The 19,961-nt window shown below is 39.7% G+C and overlaps 2 protein-coding genes and 1 non-coding gene across 4 annotated transcripts in view; 1 reads left to right on the forward strand and 2 right to left on the reverse strand.

Annotated features, from left to right (window-relative positions):
• LOC112628529 (cytochrome c oxidase assembly protein COX16 homolog, mitochondrial) overlaps positions 1–12,641 on the reverse strand; it is a 37,784-nt gene extending 25,143 nt beyond the window's left edge. Inside the window, exon 1 of the mRNA XM_025391419.1 lies at positions 12,482–12,641. The gene's annotated coding sequence lies outside the window, so the exon portion shown is untranslated. The remainder of the gene's footprint in view (positions 1–12,481) is intronic.
• On the forward strand, positions 253–448 carry LOC112629629. Its single transcript, XR_003120714.1, has one exon. It is a non-coding gene; the product is annotated as a U2 spliceosomal RNA (small nuclear RNA).
• The window catches only part of LOC112628528 (synaptojanin-2-binding protein), a 52,079-nt gene continuing 38,027 nt past the window's right edge, over positions 5,910–19,961 (reverse strand). Inside the window, exons 3-5 of one of the 2 annotated variants that reach the window (XM_025391418.1) lie at positions 15,334–15,429; positions 12,635–12,796; positions 5,910–6,729 (exon numbers count right to left, since the gene is read on the reverse strand). In XM_025391418.1, the coding sequence (XP_025247203.1) occupies positions 12,656–12,796; positions 15,334–15,429 (237 nt within the window). In that variant the 3' untranslated portion in view covers positions 5,910–6,729; positions 12,635–12,655. Of the gene's footprint in view, positions 6,730–11,762; positions 12,797–15,333; positions 15,430–19,961 lie in introns of those variants that run through there. The other variant, XM_025391417.1, reaches the window with a different exon arrangement.

Below are 19,961 nucleotides of genomic sequence, written 5' to 3' on the forward strand. Positions count from 1 at the left end.
AACAAACAGGTGTGTAAATTACTGAGATAGCTTAGGAAGCCGATCCCCCACGTGTCCCATTTGCCAGAGTGAATCAGAGTGCAGGTGATATGGAATATTATCTTCCATGCTATTCCTGAAATATTTCCATCAGTCCCTGCCTGTTACCACTGCAATGTTCCTTTTTAAATTCCTTATCATCTTTTCACCTATTAAAGTAGCCTCCTACGTGGTCTCCAGAGGAGAAAGTCCAGATCTACTGCAGGCTACTCCAGTGAAACTTACCCTTTTGGCTAAGATCAAGTGTAGTATCTGTTCTTATCAGTTTAATATGACACATTCTCTATCCAAGGAAAATATGTTAAATGGGTTTTTGAAGCAAGGAGATGGAATAGGAGTTTGCTCCAGCTACTCTACACATCAACCTGTATTTCAATACCTCCAGAAACCCAGGAACGGTGCATCTCTCCCATCTTATTTACTTCCTTTTGATATATCAAAATTCATGCAGACCAGGCATGGTGGCTCACGCCTGTAATACCTGCACTGTGGGAGGCTGAGGCAGGAGGATTGTTTGAGCCCAGGAGTTTGGGACCAGCCTGAGCAACAAAGCAAGACCCCATTTTTACAAATAGTAATACAAAAAATTAGCTGGGCATGGTGGGGTCTCAGCTACTTGGGAAGCTAAGGTGGGAAGATCACTTGGGCCCAGGAGGTCCAGGCTGCAGTGAGACGTGATCATGCCACTGCACTGCAGCCTGGGTGGCAGAGCTAGACCCTGTTTCAAAAATAAATAAATCTCACATGGCATCCAGGTTAGTTAAGCGTATCACATCTCCTACTTTCCCTAAGATCCTAGAAGCCAAAGGCACTGCTCTAAAACTCTAGCATTTTCCTACATCTTCACTACACAAAACATCAGCCTACTGGATACTACTCCATCAAAACCCTGCACCTAAATAGTAGCTAATAATGGGTTAAATCGTATACATATATTCAGAATAATGCTAGAGTCGATAATCTTACACTTTTCAGATAAGGCAGCTATCCAATTTAAGGGAGTTTATGTCTTTAGTATCTTGTTTGTTCAATCACTCAAATAGGCATTTATTGAAAACCTTGAGATGGCCCGAAAGAGTAACTGTGAACAGCAGGAATTACAAGTATGCTGGCAGATTGTCAGGGGACCAAATCTGTGACCCTGAGGAATGTAAGCACCTATCAAATCATACTGCATAGGTGGTAAATTTCATTGTCTATGCATAGCGCCCCTCTTGAGCATCACTACTGTATACTTCAGTTTTTCCATCTGTTAAATCGGAATAAGTGATATTTGTTATCATTTTACAATTCCCACAAAAAGGGAACACAAAATTTCTTATCAGTATGGAATCTGTTGCCCTCCCAGAAATATGACTCAAATTCCATCTGTTTCCACTGTTAATAAACAGTTAAAATGCTGACTCAGCTATCTTAACTGTCACATTTCCAAGTAAGAAGATACAAAAAAATGTATATTAAGGAAATGGGGCATCTCCATCATCTATGCCAGTCCCTGAGGACTGGTATGTACTTGATATCCAGGCAGGTTACATTATCCTCTAGTATCTGCTCTACCAGCATTTAACTCATGCAAGTACATGGGAGCATTGTTATAAAACAAAAACAACAAAAACAAAAACACCAGTCTTCTTGAGAGCTTTAGTCCTAAAGTTTGGTTTTAGAATTATGGCCAGAGCTGGCCGGCCACAGGGGCTCACACCTGTAATCCCAGCACTTTGGGAGGCCGAGGCGGGCAGATCACCTGAGGTCAGGAGTTTGAGACCAGCCTGGCCGACATGGTAAAACCCTGTCTCTACTAAAACTACAAAAATTAGCTGGGCATGAAGGCGCGTGACTGTAATCCCAGCTACTCGGGAGGCTGAGGCAGGAGAATCACTTGAACCTGGGAGGTGGAAGTTGCAGTGAGCGGAGATGGTGCCACTGCGCTGCAGCCTGGGCAACAGAGCAGGACTCTGTCTCAAAAAAAAAAAAAAAAAAAAAAAGAAAAAGAAAGAAAGAGAGAGAGAGAGTGAAAGAGAGAGAGAGAGAGAAATAATTATGGCCAGAATTCATGGTTATGGTAACAGAAAGATTAGCTACTTCATGAATCTTTGTTTACTTTGATAATGCCATTGAATCTATTTTTTTTTTTTTTTTTTGAGACAGGGTCTCTATATTTTTCAGGCCAGTCTTGAACTCCTGGGCTCAAACAATCCTCCTGGCTTGGCCTCCTGAGTAGCTGGGACTACAGGTGTGTGCTACCATGCTAGGCTTACTATCTAATGTGATTCACTCAAAAACCTTATGAAGTTGGGGGCAGAACATGATGCCAGACTCATCTTAAAAACTGAGGCTCAGAAAAAGGTAAGAGGCAAACACAAGGTCTCACTTTGGAAGTGGTACAAATATCCCAAACAGAACTAAATTTCCTGTAGAACTGGACAACACTATCTCCTTGAAATTCTCTCCTCCTGTGGCTTTTATGGAAGTTTCACTGCCATGGCTCCCTCCAACGGTGAGACTTCTTTTTGTTGTCTTCAAATTTACAAACCTTAAACTGGAGTCCTTAGTCCCGCATTTTCCCTCTGTCTCAGTTACTCTCAAACTTTAGTGTGCACCAGAATCCCCGGGAAAGCATTAAAACAGACTGCTGGGCCCCATCACCAGAGTTTCAGATTTAGTAGATCATGGATGGGGCCTGAAAATCTGCCTTTCTAACAAGCTTCTGGGTGATGCTGCTGGTCTGAGGACCACACTCTGACAACCACTGCTCCATCCTCTTTCCCTAGTTAAACTCCACTTTCATGTTGGCTTCAAATTTTATCACAGCATGGAAGACTTCTGGTACACTTCCAGGTTTTCTAACACCTCAAAGTCAACATGCCACCAAGGTTTATTTTAATCCTTTTCTCCATTCAATCTAATTTCTATGGCTAGAACTAGAGTAGCTAAGAGTTGGTCTAGTTCAGTCCAACTGGAAACCAGTTAAAATTGTCCTTGATATTGTTCAGCTAGAAAATTAACTGTTTCTTCTTTAATACACATTCTCTTATGATGGTGATCATGAGCGTTCCAAGTTTAGAATTACTGCTGTATTTGCCTTATTACTTTTTATGGAGTATAAGATATGGGGTAAATGGGACCATGTCTAATACATTTCTGTTTTCCATGACTTCCTTCAAAGTGTAAAACCACAATGCATAATTTTCTGGAAAAACAAATGAAATGACAGGAGCAGCCAGGAGTGGTGTCTCACATCTGTAATCCCCGAACTTTGAGAGGCCAAGATGGGAGGATCACTTAAGCCCAGGAGTTTGAGACCAGCCTGAGCATCAGAGCAAGACCCTGTCTTAAAAAAACAAAACAAAACAAAAAGCAAAACAACAACAAGGAAATGGCAGGATCTTCCCATATCATGCTATACAGTGAAGGATGAAGAATACATGGCTCACTGCAGCCTCAACTTCCTAGGTTCAAGTGATCCTCCCACCTCAGCCTCCCGAGTAGCTGGGACAACAGGTCCATGTCAGCACACCTGGCTCTTTTTGTTTTCATTTTTTGTAGAGACAGGGTCTCACTATGTTGCCCAGGCTGGTCTCAAATTCCTGGGCTCAAGCAGTCCTCCCACCTCAGCCTCCCAAAGTGCTGGGATTTCAGGCATGAGCCACCATGCCCGGCCAGTAATTCTCAAACCAAACAACAACCTGCTTTGTAACACTTTGGAGAGAATCAAAGGTAACTATTCCATACAAAAGTGCCAGAGGTCTCTTCTGTACAGACAAAAGAAACTGAAAGGAATTCAAAGACAACTGCAATGTCCTGAAGTACACTATTACCTGGATTACAAATTTCATCAGGTAGAGCAAAGCAGGAACTCTAGCCTGCTGGTTGTCACAGGGTTAAGCCCTATCTGAAAGCTTTCTGTCTAAATATTGTTAATTAACTAGGGTTTCCTTTTTGGGTAGCTGGATGGGTGCTTCTGTAATATAAGTCAGTGGTGAAACAAGATTTTATCTATTGAACTTTATGTTTAAAAAAACTTTCCAGAAACACTTGTATTTAGAAATATGAAGACAAATGTTTGAATTGAGAGCAAGTGAAGTGCACTTTTATGTCAAGATAAACTTTCTGAAAGGAAACCATTAAAAAATGTCCTGTCTGTATGTGTGCTTTGTGTTGTTTTAAATGCTTGAATAACATCTATTGTCTACCACTGGTTTTTTAAAAAAAGATTAGTCAAATACCATTGTACACCCAAAGTCTCCTATAAAACAAAACACAATGCACATCTAATAGAATTAGAACTTGATGCCTCAAAAATGAATCTGTTTCCTAAAATAATCACTTCCAAATTAAATAACATTTTGAATAACCCCCAAACTGAGGATATCAAAATAGAACTTATGTTATATGGTAGTTAATACAAAGGAAAAAACTTCATATGAAGTTCTATGATTGCACATGACTGAAAACAAATATCCAACTTATGAAAAGGAAAAGAACAACAAAAAAAGCCCAAAACCAAAAACACAAACAAAAGAAAACATAACAAGGGAATTAATCAAAATAAAAGCTAAATTAAAAAATAGGAAACAAGCAAAAATATAAGAATTGATTAGTAAAACCATCCCAGGTGATATCAGCAGAAGAAACAGTCAGTTGACAAAATCTTTTAAAAAATTATTAATATGCTTTAAGCCACTTAAGTTTTGTAGTGGTTTGTTACATAATTGGTAATTGACACACCTTTGCCTATCAAGAAAGAACAAGGCCATTCTATACATTCTATAGACTACCAATTTGACTTCAGGCCTGAACTGCTTAACATGGGTGACAGAGCAATGATGACCAATGTAAACTGCCTTTTGTCTTCATATCAAGGTCAGCTATATGCAAACTAACTTAGAATAAAGGTCAACAATATTCAGTTCTGACAAGTCCTTACTCATCCTGTGGCACAAACCCACTTCTGCCTTCTATGTATCTTATAAGGCTTTGGGTGATGAAGGGGATACAAGTAAGATAGTATATGGTGGCAACTGCTTTCAAACATTGCGAATAAATACACAATGATACTGCTACTGCTATTATAGAACATTTAACCTAGTGCAGTCAATTTCCTATTATCCATAATGGAAGGATGTGATAGCATGGTTGAATCAAATTGACTATAGTGAACCTTACTTTTCTAGAATAGTAGAAGGGCAGTGGACTCCTCATTGGCTTGAAGTAAGTTCCCAGGTCTGGAACTGACTAGTTATGTATCTTGAGCCAGTTATTAACTTCTTTAAGCATCAAGTTACCTCACCTATAAAAATGGACTATTGATACTGCCTTGCATAGATATGAGAATTTGGCATTAAGTCATACAAAAGGACAGCCTAATGCAGTGCCTGGTACCATGGAAAGTAGAGACAGTAAGGTGCTATAGTTATGAATGCAGGTTTTGAAGCCAAATTGCCTGGGTTTAAATCACAGCTTTGGCACTTAGTAGCTGTATAACTTGGGCAAGTTACTTAACCTCTCTATGCTTTTTATCTATAAAATGAAGATAACAACAGCAGTTACCTTAAGAGTTGTTTTGAGGCTTAAATAAATATTATACATGCAAAGGCCTTAGAACAAAAGCTGGAATATTGATAAGAGCTCAGTAATTGTTAACAGGATATCAATGTCCTGTTCCTTATCTCCTATGTCAAAGCCTCAAACTGATCATTTAGATTTCTTCCTCTTTCGACGATTCTGTCAGAGGTGTTACCCTAAGAACATCTAGTATATAGTAAGCACTTATTAGATATTTGCTGAATGAAGGAAAAAACCCTCATCTGGCAGAAAAAAAAAAGGAGATATTTAATCAACAGTCTTCAAAATAAGGTAAAAAAAGATTGTAAAGATTCAATGACAAAGTTTTATTAAATACCAATACTGGCTAGGCACAATTAGACACATTATTATCTCATGTGCTGTATCTGGTATCAAACAGCAAAGCCTGAAAGATTACCATAGATTTTGATGGCCTCATTAACATAATTAATCTGTAGTGACAGTCCCAGGATAATAAATACAGTTTTATGTCTGTGTGTCTTCTGTGTCTTCCAAGCTGCTACAGGGCCCTATTTGATCTGAGAAACTGACTGCTGTTTACATCCAGGTAGGCAATGTGACATTAGAATCAAAGCAGAAAGGAAGCAAAACAAAATAAGGTTCATGAGGAAAATAATCTTCTAAGAACTAACATGGCCTGGAGGTAAAATGCAAATATATCCAGTAATAAGAAGCCAGATTACTGCAGATAAAAGATTAAAATAGGATTCAATTATTCATCTCCATTTGCTAATCTACAAACTAGGAAGGACTAACCCTTTTTCCTGGGCTTAGTAACTAAATTTAATGATTACAGCAAATACAAAGTTCTTTTGTAAATTATTGTTGGTTAATGATTGACTTGCATTGAGAACAAACTTTAGCCCACGCCCCTTTTGTTCTCCCCCTGCAAGAACAAAGGGAACATGAACAGTGAGGAAAACCTGGGAACAGGACTGTTTGCTATCACTTGATTCCTTTGAAGGAGCAATGCTTTCTCAAAATATAGGTTTTATATATGATCAAGTACATTAGTTACGCAAATCAAGTGCTTTGTGTTTTGTAAATAAATTACATAATACAAGAGTCTGTGGCAGTTAAGAATCTGGTTCTGCACTTTGGGAGGCCGAGACGGGTGGATCACGAGGTCAGGAATTCAAGACCAGCCTGGCCAAGATGCTGAAACCCCACTGTCTACTAAAAATACAAAAATTAGCCAGGCGTTGTGGCACGTACCTATAATCCCAACTACTGGGGAGGCTGAGGCAGGAGAATCGCTAGAACCTGGGGGGCAGAGGTTGCAGTGAGCTGAGATGGTGCCACTGCACTCCAGCCTAGGCGACAGAGCAAGACTCCGTCTCAAAAAAAAAAAAGAATCTGGTTCTGATCAGAATTCCTTAAAATGCTGTCTTCTTTTTGACCACAATTGTCCTTTTGGATGTGAGTGCTGGTCTCAAAAAGATCTGCAGTTAAAAGAGGAACAGCAAAAGAGACTTACACCAAAATAGCAACCAACTCTAAAACTATTATAGGTGAGAGGTAGAGAGCTTCATAACTCAATCTTCTACTTCTAGGTGATGTTAGAAAAATACTTTAACATCAAAATCACCTACAAATATTCCTCCACTTTCATATGCTGGGCAATTTCAGTTTAGAGTGACTAAGTCTTCTTTATCTCTGTATCTTCAGCACCTAGCACATAGTAGGCACTCATCAGCTATTGCTGAATAAAGGAAAAAACCTTCATCTGACCAAGGATAAATTTCTCTAAAATTGACTATAATAAAATCTTTATGGGGCCCCACATGGAAACTACATGAACTTCACTTCCCCACATACTTGACAGCCTCTGTACTTCCTTAGTTTCATTTCTTTAAATATACTTTAAAAATTGCTTATTTACACAATAAAAGCAATGTCCACCATTAAAAAAAAAAAAAGTCTCTAGTTTAGAACTATCGGAATTAGTCTCAGAATAACACATCTCATTGGATTTGATGAGATCATTCTCAGATTGTTCTGTGGAATCTCCCAATTCCAGTAATGATGCTTGCAGTATCCTTTAGCTGTGTATCAGTTCTTCTGGTCTTTATTCAGGCCCAAAGAGAGAAGAAAGAAGTAGACTAAGATAAAATGGGTAGTTTGTGTATTCATGTAGTGAATATATTCAAGACACAAATATGAGACAGAAAGGTCACTTCTCCAACTAAGTCTGATCAGAGTTAAGTTAGCTTCTGTCTCTGAGCCTTGATTTTTCTCATCTCTATGACAGATTCATCCTAGAAGCTCTCTGGTCCTTTTTAACTTCAATGTTCTATGATTGGTTCTCATTTAATAGATGCACAAACTGAAACACTCACTAATCATACATTTTGCTGGAGGTTGATCAATCCTTAGCAAATCAGGAAGAAATGAATGTTCCACTTACTTCGTGCAGAAGCTCAGAAAGCTGGGCTCTAAAGACCCAAGTTTGTTGTTGTTGTTTTGCCTGAAACAATGTATGTAATTTAATAATTTAAATAGTGTTTAGTTTAATTAAATAGTGTCTGGTTTAATGCTATATAACATTTTCAACTGAGGCTGCACACCAGAATCACCCAATGAACTTTATTTTACTGCTGCTTGAGTCCCACCCTCAGAGGTTCGCTTTAATTGATCTGTGTGCAGCCTGGGCATGGGGACGTTTACAAGCTCTCCCGATGATTCTAACCTGAGCAAAGGGAATGATGATTGGCATAGAGCAATGAATCTCAAACTTTAGCAGGAATCAGTCACCTGGAAGGATTACTAAAACACAGATTGCCAGATGCCACCCTCAGAGTTTTTGATTCACTAGGTCTGGGACTTTTTTTTTTCTTTTCTGGGAAATTGCATTTTTTTCTTTTCTTTTCTTTTTGAGACAAGATCTCACTCCATTGCTCAGGCTAGAATGAAGTGGTACAATCACGGCTCACTGCAGTCTCAATCTCCTGGGCTCAAGCAGTCCTCCCATGTAGCTGGGCCTACAGGTGTGCACCACTAATTTGTTTGACTTTCAGTAAAGACAGGGTTTCACCACGTTGTGCAGGCTGGTCTCAAACTCCTGAGCTCAAGTGACCCGCCTAGGCAGGGTGCTGGGGTTACAGGCATGAGCCACCATGCCCAGCCTATGAACTTGCTTTTCTAACAAGTTCCCCAGTAATGCTGATGCTTTTGTCAGGACCCTGCTTTGAGAACCACTTCCAGTGACAGAATATCATTGATGCTGGCATCTGAAGTCCTGAGTTTTAATCCTGATTCTATTATTCCCACCTATGGAATCCTAGTCAAGTAATTTTTTCTCTCATTTTTAGTCTCTTTCTGACAATACTTAGATCCCAGAGTTGTAAGGCATGAAATAATGTACCAATCAGAGTTTGGTACAGTCCCTGGCATAGAACACAATAACAAATATTAACTTCCTTTTTCCATTATACATGGCTACATGGAACAATTAAGTTAAATCAAGAACACGTAAGTTGAAACTTCACAGGAAAACAAAGTACAGATAGTCAAAGCAAACAATATCTTATAATTATACATGTAATACAGAATTATAAATATAGAGAAATGTTTTAAGTACTTAAAAATACCTTTGTTCAATTTTCAAAACTTTGAACGTAATAATTTAGGTAGTAGGAACATCAGATACAATCTGTAGAAGAAATATTAGACTCAATCTATGAAGAACATGAATTTTTTTACAACCTATAATGGATTCTGATACCTCATCTATAATTTTAGTTTTCTATAGAATCAATAATATAATTAGTGTACCTGCTTAAAACTGTCTTACATTGATCTTAAATGCTATTTAATTTCTAAGAAAACCTAAGTTATAAGAGTACATCAGAATCCCTATTATCAAGCAAAGCAAAACTTCTACCAATGACAGGAGAGGATGAATACTTTTTAAGCAAATTTACATATACCAACAAGCAAAAAACTAGAGCTTTCATTCCTGCTTGACATTTTTTTCACTTTGTGCGTCTCAAGGTTCTCTCAGGAATTAGTGTCCAAACCATGAGGTGAATCCTAGGAGGTAAGCAGGCTTGCTGCAGAAGCCACTGTACATACCTTCAGAAACAGGAAGGGTACCAGAGGCTGTGCCCTCCTAGTGTGGCTGGTTGGAGTGACAACTGGAATACTGTCTGTGTTTTTCTGGGGAACCTACAATGAGTCCAGTTGTCTAAGTGAGTCTCATAGGTATTAAAAAATTGATGTCAAAAGGCACTTTATGTCAGGACTGTTTAAAGCAAGTTTCTCCCTATACCAATAGTGACCCAGAGGCAAGGTCTTACTGGACCTTTTATTTTTAAAAGCCTTCCCTTTCCAATCTAGCCTGATGCCATTATGTGACATCTTTTCTCACTTGCTGTTTTTTGAGACAGAGTAACCCTCTGTCACCCAGGCTGGAGTGCAGTGGCGTGATCTCGGCTCACTGCAAGCTCGCCTCCCGGGTTCACGCAATTCTCCTGCCTCAGCCTCCAGAGTAGCTGGGACTACAGGCACCCGCCACCACGCCTGGCTAATATTTTTTGTATTTTTACTAGAGATGGGGTTTCACCATGTTAACCAGGATGGTCTCGATCTCCTGACTTTGTGATCCGCCCGCCTCGGCCTCCCAAAGTGCTGGGATTACAGGCGTGAAAATGTGATGATTATCTGCATATTTTCTTTGTTGCTGCATCGTGTTTTGCATGGTACCCCTTTAATATTGTTTTCAACACTTAGCCTGCTGATATACTTTTAACTTCTCACCTGTTTATGAATTCTCTCAACTAAGCTGTGAGCTCCTTAAGGGTCTTTAACTTGTCCCTTTCCTCCACATAACTTTCTCAAATGCCCCAGTTCTCAGTAACTTTTCTCTTTTGCGGTCTGTAATATAAACATGACCCCTACTTACACTGTCCTACCTATGTGGCTAATAAGAGTGTTCTCTTTGCAGTTGGAACCCAAAACCCCTATGGGATGGAGGATATGCACAGTACTTCTTTGTAAAAGTGTCTTGACAAAGCTGATGTCCAATCAACATTTGTTTAATTACTAGACTGTTCAAGCTAGAAATGAAATACAATTGATTGCCTGAGTCCTGAAAATCTTGCTGTCAAAATTATATAAGGCCTATAGTATGGCCAATATATTTGGTTAATGGAAATGATTTTCTTAAAACTAGAAAATTCAGCTACCCACAGTGCTTAAAACCAGCCTTAAAAGAACATTAACAGGATGGTTCCCACCTTATTGATATCACTGGCATTCTGTAGTATCCATTCATTCATATCTTCCTCCTAGGCCGCATGAAATACCTACCACATTTCCCTACCTCCTAAAGCAAACAAAACTCTTTTCCTCCCTCTTGCTACAAAAAGGTTGATTAATTAAAAACCGTATGTAGTGTATAAAGCCTTTCAAAAATACTAGCAATCCATGCCCCCCCCTTTTTTTTTTTGAGATGGAGTAGCCTTCTCAAAAAAATGTACTCCTGTTGTAGCCCAGGCTGGAGTGCAGTGGTGTGATCTTGGCTCACTGCAACCTCCGTCTCCCAGGTCCTGGTTCAAGCAGTTCTCCTGCCTCAGCCTCCTGAGTAGCTGGCATTATAGGAATGCACCACCATGTCCAGGTAATTTTTGTATTTTCAGTAGACATGGGGTTTCACCATGTTGGCCAGGCTGGTCTTGAACTCCTGACCTTGTGATCTGCCTGCCTTAGCATCCCAAAGTGCTGAGATTACAGGTGTGAGCCGCTGCACCCGGCCTCATTTTAACTAAATATGAAGCAGAGTTGATGTGATGCCCATCCTGCCAGGGAGGCAGCTCCTTCCCTCAGGTTTGTTTGGTACTAGAACCAAAAAGATAGCCTGAGAGGGTTCAGGTGCCACCTCAGAGGCACTATCCTATCTTCTGTCCTTTTGGAGTTTTCGTGCTGGGGTGTTTGGCCCCCGCACCATAGCCCTTACCACAATCATTCCACTGTTCTTCAACAGGACTGTGAGGTATCAACAAATTCACTAGGGCAGCCCAGAGATTGGTACAATTTACCTTTACACCTCACAGTTTCTTAGATGTGAGCAGCGCTGGATTATGGCAATCTACCTTATAATAACCCACCATAGTTGGTTGTTATAAGAAGAAATATTGTTCTTCTAAGATTTTTAATTAGTTGCTTCAGTTACTACATTTTTTTTCTATTTTTTTTTTAAATAGATATGAGGTTTTGCTATGTTGCCCAGGTTGGTCTCGAACTCCTGGACTCAAGCAATCTCCCACTTCATGCTACCAAAGTGCTGGGATTTACAGGTGTGAGCCACCTCTCCCAGTCTCAGTCATTATTTTAATAAATGAGACTGAACGTCCTCTTATAAGGCTCACTCTGTTGCTCCTACTACATTTGCTCTTTAAGTATCTCTTTAAATTCTTCAATTAAGATCATCCCTTTTATCAGAAACTTAGACACCACAAAGTAGCTTTCTCACCTTTAATTCTCCATAGGTATCACTATACTATAATATTTACATATGTATGTGTATATGTGTATTTGCTTTTTTAAAAAAGTAAAAATGTTCTTCTTACTCTCCTTTGTCTGATATAGGCACCCAGGTATGTAATTAGAAATTAAATAAAGGCCACAATAATTTCCCAAGGAAGATCATTAAAAAGAAAAATCCTTTCTTCCTCTAATATCACACAGCTGGTCTTTATGGCATGCCAGCTAAGAAAAATGATATTGCCTATGGTGACACGAAGACTCAATCTTTCTCTCTTTGGGTTGTAGCTGAATTTCTATCGAAAGTCCTAGTAAAATATGTAACTCATTTGTTCTAAGCAAGTCTTTTCTTCAGTTTTCCTTCAAACAATACCTTTACTTTCCCATTAGAATAGGAAGAATTGGAGATTCTGAACAGCAAGGTTTGGGGTGGGTATCAGTCACTTCAAATCTGGCTATGCAGACAGTGAAAGACATGGCAGAATAGCAGGGATGGAGGATGAGTGAAATGTATCTTCATTGGGAGTACTGAAAGAGAGCAAGTTTTTCAAAGTTGTTGCCGGTATCTCATGAAAACCCAGGCTGCTACCATGGTAAGGGCAAACACTGGCACCAGCACCATAAATATGGGAATACCACTTGGGTCCCCTTCACCTCGATGTCCTATAGGTCCATTCTGCACCTGTAACTGGAAGGGAAAGAAAAATGTTAACTCTGGTGACTAATGTGTGTTTACAACTGAAACTCCCAGGTTGATACATCACCTGGGTTTGTAGACTCTAGACCACCCAAAACTGTAACCCCCAGCAATACCTAGCAGGAGTCCTCTCTTTGTCCTGAGCTGATTCATCAGTGTCACAGGATCTTTGGAAAGAAAATAGGTCTGATGGGGAGGCATTTAACCTTGCTGACCTAAAGGGACCCCTGAAGGCAAGTCAGGTAATTTCTGTTTCTGTACTGCCTCTACCTTGCTATTTGTATATCGTATCAGGAAAATGAAGACATGAGATAAAACCTATGATCTTATAGAGAACTTGGATATTACCTGGTGAGGAAGACGGGGGATCTTTCTGGAAATGTTTACTTAGATAATCAGTCATCAAAATGTAGTAAGAGCAGATGTGGGCAATGTCAACATAGGTGCAATACCAACACAGGTCCAGTGCCATTACTTGAAAAATGCTTTCCAAATCCCAGAAGGCACCCAACTCCCTCCAAAGATGGGGTTTTGCCCTTCATCTGTTCATTGGTAATACTAGAGAGAGATGAAGGTGAATCTATATGGAACAGATGTAAAAAAGTAAAAAGAAATTATATCCTGGTGGTTATAATTTTCTATTGGCTAAGTGTTTCCTTTTGAGGCTGGATGGTCTTCATTTTAGTGATGGTTTTCAGGGTAGCTCTTCTTAATATCAACTTTTAGTGGCTAAGTTGCAATAATTATGGCACCATCGTATTTCAGTTAGAGTTAACTTCCTCATTACACTCATAAAACTGACACTTCAATCTGAAAGGCAAGACTGCACGAAATACCATTATACCCTCTATTCTACCTCTATGTTTTTCATTCATTTGCTGATGAGCTGTCCTGAAAGAACATGCTCAATAGGAAGGCATGGTTTTTAGGGATAGGACAATTCCCTGAACAGCAGGGTCCTTTTTATTAGGAATTATTTATGGATGTTTCCTTACAAGTGAACACTGGAAATAACTTCTCACATACCTTCCAAAAGAATTGTAATCATATTGAAGTGTGTGCCTATATTTACTTGTTCTTATCTACTGCACAAATGCTCCCATGCTTTAGAAAGAGAAGAGCCAAGGCAGAAGCAACTGACGACCAATATTATCTCTTATTAATCTGTTTTCTAATCCATTACACCCAGATTCTGCTTGCAACTGGTTGTTTTCTCAGGTATCTCTCACGTTCTGCCTTCCCGACTTTTTTAGGAACTCCTCTAAATCTTCTTAAGCTTCTAAATCCTTAGCCACTGAGTAAGGAAAAGAGTGCACCTATAAGTAGCAAATGGATTTAATTTAAAGGCACATGGAACCTGTTTTGTGAATACACTCAGAAATTCTCAATGCTATAGGAGGAATTATACCTACCCAGGCTTCCCTTTATATCATCATCCAAATTATAAAACACTAGGAAATAAGAAACAGATGCAGGGATAGGTGCTGCCTTGACTGAATTCTGAATTCCATTTCCTTTTTCCTGGAGTTCTCCTATGAACACTGAAGATTTGGTTAAGAGGGTCACCAAGTTGATAAATGAAGGGTTCATGGCAGTGACAGGGAAAAGCATATAGTGGGTACCAGAAAACCCACCATCTTTGTAGTGTTTTATCAAATGGTTTTATAAATAAGTTTTCAAGGATAGACATATGGTTCCTTCCCTACCAAAAAGTAAAATCGGCTATGTTTTTTTAACCTTATTTATTTTCCATTGGTCCATGTGACTCTTAAAATCTTTTCTTTATTTTTATAATTATTATTATTATTTTAAGAGATGAGGTCTCTCTATGTTGCCCAGGCTGGTCTTGAACTCCTGGGCTCAAGCAATCATCCCACCTTGGCCTCCCAAAGTGCTGAGAGTACAGATGTGAGTCACTACACCTGGCTTTTCATTTAACCATCTATTTTAATTTGGTTGTCAAGCTTTATCTTTAAGGCATATTACCTTGAAGCAAGGACCTCGGTTATAAGCCCTACTGTTGTGAATTTCTCCTTTTTTTTCTTTTCTTTTCTATTTCTTTTTTTAGACAGGGTCTCATTCTCTTGCCCAGGCTGGAGTATAGTGGTATGATCTTGGCTCACTGCAACCTCCACCTTCTGGGCTCAAGCAATCCTCACATCTTAGCCTCCCAAGTAGCTGAGACTACAGGTGTGCACCACTGTGCCTGAATTTTTTGTATTTTTAGTAGAGACGAGGTTTTGCTATATGGGCCAGGCTGGTATCGAACTCCTGGGCTGAAGTGATCTGCCCACCTTGGCCTCTCAAAGTGTTGGGATTACAGATGTGAGCCACTGTGCCTGGCCTGAATGTCCTTCAATGATAAGCAGAAGTACCAATGGATCCCTCCCTTTGCCTGAGAAACTCTTCAGGGGAATGAGTGTAAAACGAACAAACAAAAAGCAACACTGAAGATTACACACATTGGGTTTATTCAAAGTACAGTGCGAAAGCCTGGTGCCAGGTTTCTGGCTCGAGGTGATACCTACCCTGTGCTGCACTCTCAGAGACACAGCACAACCTGCATTACGAAAGAGGTCTACGGCATCCTGGTGCAGCAGGTTCTTTAGGTCTTGGCCATTTACCTGTCAAAACAGCAAAAAAGAGTAGTAAGAAAGGAAGAAGGCTATTACAAGCCAACAATTTATTTTCAAATGGCCAAACTTTAAATAGCAAACTCATTCAGAGCAAATTGCAAGGACTAGAAGTATGGGCAAAGTTACTTAGAGCTCAGAACTTAGAACTTTTTTCATTTTCAAAACTACGTTTTCCTAGAACTGAAGTTCCACAGGCCGTCTGAAGAGAACCTAGGTAAAATTAAAAGTGGTTTCTCCTTCCTCTTAGCTTCTATGCCTGCCTCGTTTTGACACTTGGGAATCTGTTACTGTATTAGTATGTCTTCCATGAGCATTAACCTGCTTCCTTACAGACAGCATGTTCTTCCAGGTTACCACCCTATCCTTTATATTCCTAAGCCCTGGCATTGCCAGCTGCAACTGTAAAAATATAACTCTATGAAACTCTCCACCAATTTATTTTGACGTGGTATAAATCTATACTAGCCCATTCTACTGGGCTTTTCTTTTTTTTTTTTTTTTTTTTGAGACGGAGTCTCGCTCTGTCGCCCAGGCTGGAGTGCAGTGGCCTCCTCTCAGCTCACTGCAAGCTCCGCCTCCCGGGTTCACGCCATTCTCCGGCCTCAGCCTCCCGAGTAGCTGGGGCTACAGGCGCCCGCCACCTCGCCCGGCTATTTTTTTGTATTTCTTAGTAGAGACGGGGTTTCACCGTGTTAGCCAGGATGGTCTCGATCTCCTGACCTCGTGATCCACCCGTCTCGGCCTCCCAAAGTGCTGGGATTACAGGCTTGAGCCACCGCGCCCGGCCTCTACTGGGCTTTTCATAGTGAACAACTTCCCGTGATTCCACAGATACTCCTATCCATTACATCCAAATTACTGAATTAGTCATTTTTTAATCAAAATTTAGTAAAAACCATATTCCTGTGATGATATAAATCCTTTAAAAAATTTCAATGTAGGTCACTCCTACCACTTAGAGGTGAGAGATGTGAAGGAATACTTGTATTAATACTTTTTGCTGTTAGGAGTGACATCGGTCACATGTAATAATCTATCCTATGCTGTATTCAGTGGCACAGCAAGATTACATATCTTTTATACATGTCAATGTCATCGTTAGCAGCAGCAGCGACAAGAACATCTGATATATTTATTTTGACAGGTTCTGTACTTTACATACATTATCTCATTTAATTCTCATGCTAACCCTATGAGGCAGACATTATTTTTATCTTGTTTCCACAGATGAAGAAACTTCAAACTCAGTGAGATTCATGCTGGGGCTAGGGCTAGGATTTGTAAATAATGAAAGAAAGATCAAAGTGCCCTTGCATTTCACTGTTCTTCTGTACTACTATTCTTCCATCTTGACTCACCAACCATCCTCTGCTCAGCTAATGCTCAAGTCACTCACTTATTCAACTCTCTCATTTTCCTTGTCACAATCTTCCTTCTCCAAGGCATTCATAATCTTCCCTCTACTCTCTCTCTTGCCAATACACTTGGTGAATGAATCTACCAATACTTCTGCCCTACAGACTGTCTATCTTTGTAAACCAATAGTTTCCAACTCCATTTCACTTCAGTCACCAATTGACGTAAACTTAGACTTCAATATTAGACATGCGTCAGCTCCAATATCTCAAACTCTTAAAAACCTGACAGCAATTTCCACTCTTTTCACATTTTCTATTCATCTACTGAATTTCCTCCTTGTAACCTTTTTAGACTTCACTTGCATCCTTGCCCATCTAGGAGTTCCTGTTGTAATTTCTTTTTTTTTTTTTTTTTTTTTTTTTTTTTTTTTTTTTTTTTTGAGACTGAGTCTGGCTCTGTCGCCCAGGCTGGAGTGCGGTGGCCGGATCTCAGCTCACTGCAAGCTCCGCCTCCCGGGTTCCCGCCATTCTCCTGCCTCAGCCTCCCGAGTAGCTGGGACCACAGGCGCCAGCCACTTCGCCCGGCTAGTTTTTTGTATTTTTTTTTTTTAGTAGAGACGGGGTTTCACCGTGTTAGCCAGGATGGTCTCGATCTCCTGACCTTGTGATCCGCCCGTCTTGGCCTCCCAAAGTGCTGGGATTACAGGCTTGAGCCACCGCGCCCGGCCTCCTGTTGTAATTTCAACAAAGTACTTGGTAAATCATTAGAATCCTTTGTCCTCATGATCTTCTGCCATCTTTCCAGTCCTGGGCCATATTCTGCAATACTTTTCTTGCCATCATTGAGTTGAATATTCTGGGAAAAAGATATATTCTCATTCTCCACCATACACCCATGCTAGCTGACTCCAGCTCATCCTTAAAACCCCTTTTACTCATTTACTGAACTCCTTAATAAACATGCAGTGATGGCTGTTCCAGACCTTTTTCCACCACCATCTCCAATCCCAGTTCTACCTCTCTCCCTAGCTAATTCCCTTATCTTTTGTGAGAACACTGAGGACTTCTGATAAATGCTTTCTACATTTTCTTTCCTTCTCCCTCAAAGCTTGTTTACATCTTCTCACTACTCCTTTCCCCTAGTCTCTGAATTAGATCTATTTCCTTTTCAAGGTGAAACCATCCATTGATGATCCTGATCACACTTCTTGTAGCCTCCTTACAAAACTCACGCAGACACTCTGTCCTTTTGATTACTTAATTATTATCTTTCTCTGCTCGTTCTCTCAACTAAAATTATATACCTCTATAAAGAAAACAAAACAACTATTTCTTGGAACCATTATCACTCTCTTCCCATCTTCTTTCCTCTTTCTTTGACTGCAAAATTGGTTGTAAGAACGGTTTGCATGCACTACCTCTATTTCTTCAGCATTCATTCTCTATTCCCCTGTAATCTCACAATATATGAGGTAGAAGGGAAGAACATGTTTTTCTAAAGGTCACCAATGACTTCCTATCACCAAATCCTATAGTCCTTTTTGTCTTCAGACCACCTCCTCCCTTTTGTAATTTTCTCCTATCTTGGCATACGAACACTTAGCGTTCTTAGTTCTTAAATTATTCCTTTCTGGATTTCCTCTCCCCTTTCTTTTTCCTGAAGGTGAGTCAGCGTTGTTCAGTGTCAATCCTCAATCTTCTTTCTTTCTCTCCCACCGTGAGCTTTAACAATTTCAACGATAATCTGTAAGATAACTCCCAGATTTGTATCCCTACTTGTACTTCTGGATTTGCCAGTTACTTGCTGGATGTCTATACCTGTATACTCTGCTAGACCCTAATTCCACATATCCAAAACCTCTTTATTACTTTCCACAAAAATCAGACTACATACCTGGCTTCTTATTGCCACTATCATTCCTTCAAACTTTTTTTTTTTTGAGACAGAGTCTTGCTCTGTCACTCAGGCTGTCACAGTGGTGTGATCATGGCTGACTGGAGACTTGAACTCCTGGGATCAAGTGATTCTCCTGCCTCAGCCTCCCGAAGTGCTGGGATTATAGGTGTGAGACATTGTACCCAGCCCAGGCTAAAATTTTGATAATAGTTTTAAATTGTCTCTCTGCTGTCAACCGTCATATACAATAGATGGCCAAACTCCATAGTCTAACACCATGACATCTCTCATAAAGTATTTTCTTGCCTATTTTAGACTGTTGACACTAAAAATAAAATAAAAACTTGGGTCCCCAATCCACTACTTCAAAAGAAAAAAAATTAAGCTGCAAGCTGAGTCATGCAATAAACTGCTTTTCCTTTTGTTCCTAAGCAGATAGCTACAGATAACAGGTTAAATATCTCCACAGGTAATTACTCTACGTTCACCTTATCTTATGTAAAGTCCCAACTTACTAAGCAAAAGAAAATACATAATTGACTATTCCCTTGCTTGCTCCTTTCCTCTGGCAACATGTGGATTACCACACCTTCCCTCTTTGCTCTTCAGCCTACTTTTCCCCTTTAAACATTAAAGCCCTCAAAATCATCTTTGGAGAAAGGTACATACCTGTCTCCTAGACGTGTCCTTAACCTTGGCAAAAGAAACTTCAATCAATTTAGAAGACTCTTGGTTTAAAATACTCTTGGTTGAACTACTGTGATCACTTCTCTCTGATTTACTTTTCTCTAGGTTCGAACCGATTCAAATACTAGGTCTCCAGATTAATCTTCCCAAAGTACAATTCTGTTAGTACCACTTTACTGCTCAAAAAACAAAAACAAAATTGGGGAGCAAGGAAAGAATACATACCTCGTTTCTTATGCTGATATGGAGAGTCTTCTGGGAAATGGCTCTAACCTATCTTCTCAGGTTAATCTCTATTTCTTTTACTATATCCCATACTCTGGCTAAGTCACATAACTCACTGACTGGGACATAAAACATATGTTTTATCTTTATACCTGTGCTCAAACTGTATCTACCACCTAGATGCCTTTCCCTTTTGAAAAATTCTATTTATCTTCCAAGATTGATCTTTAAAAAGGATCAGTCCTGCTACCTACAGTGTAGAAATGAATACAGTTTTCTAGTTGAGGGTCTTTAATTTCATGTTATGCCTTGGTTTTCTTGGTAGCTATGCTGTAGGGAAAGAACTTCAGAAT

The sequence above is a fragment of the Theropithecus gelada genome, chromosome 7b (genome assembly GCF_003255815.1).
Source record: "Theropithecus gelada isolate Dixy chromosome 7b, Tgel_1.0, whole genome shotgun sequence".
In the NCBI taxonomy this organism is placed as follows: Eukaryota; Metazoa; Chordata; class Mammalia; order Primates; family Cercopithecidae; genus Theropithecus; species Theropithecus gelada.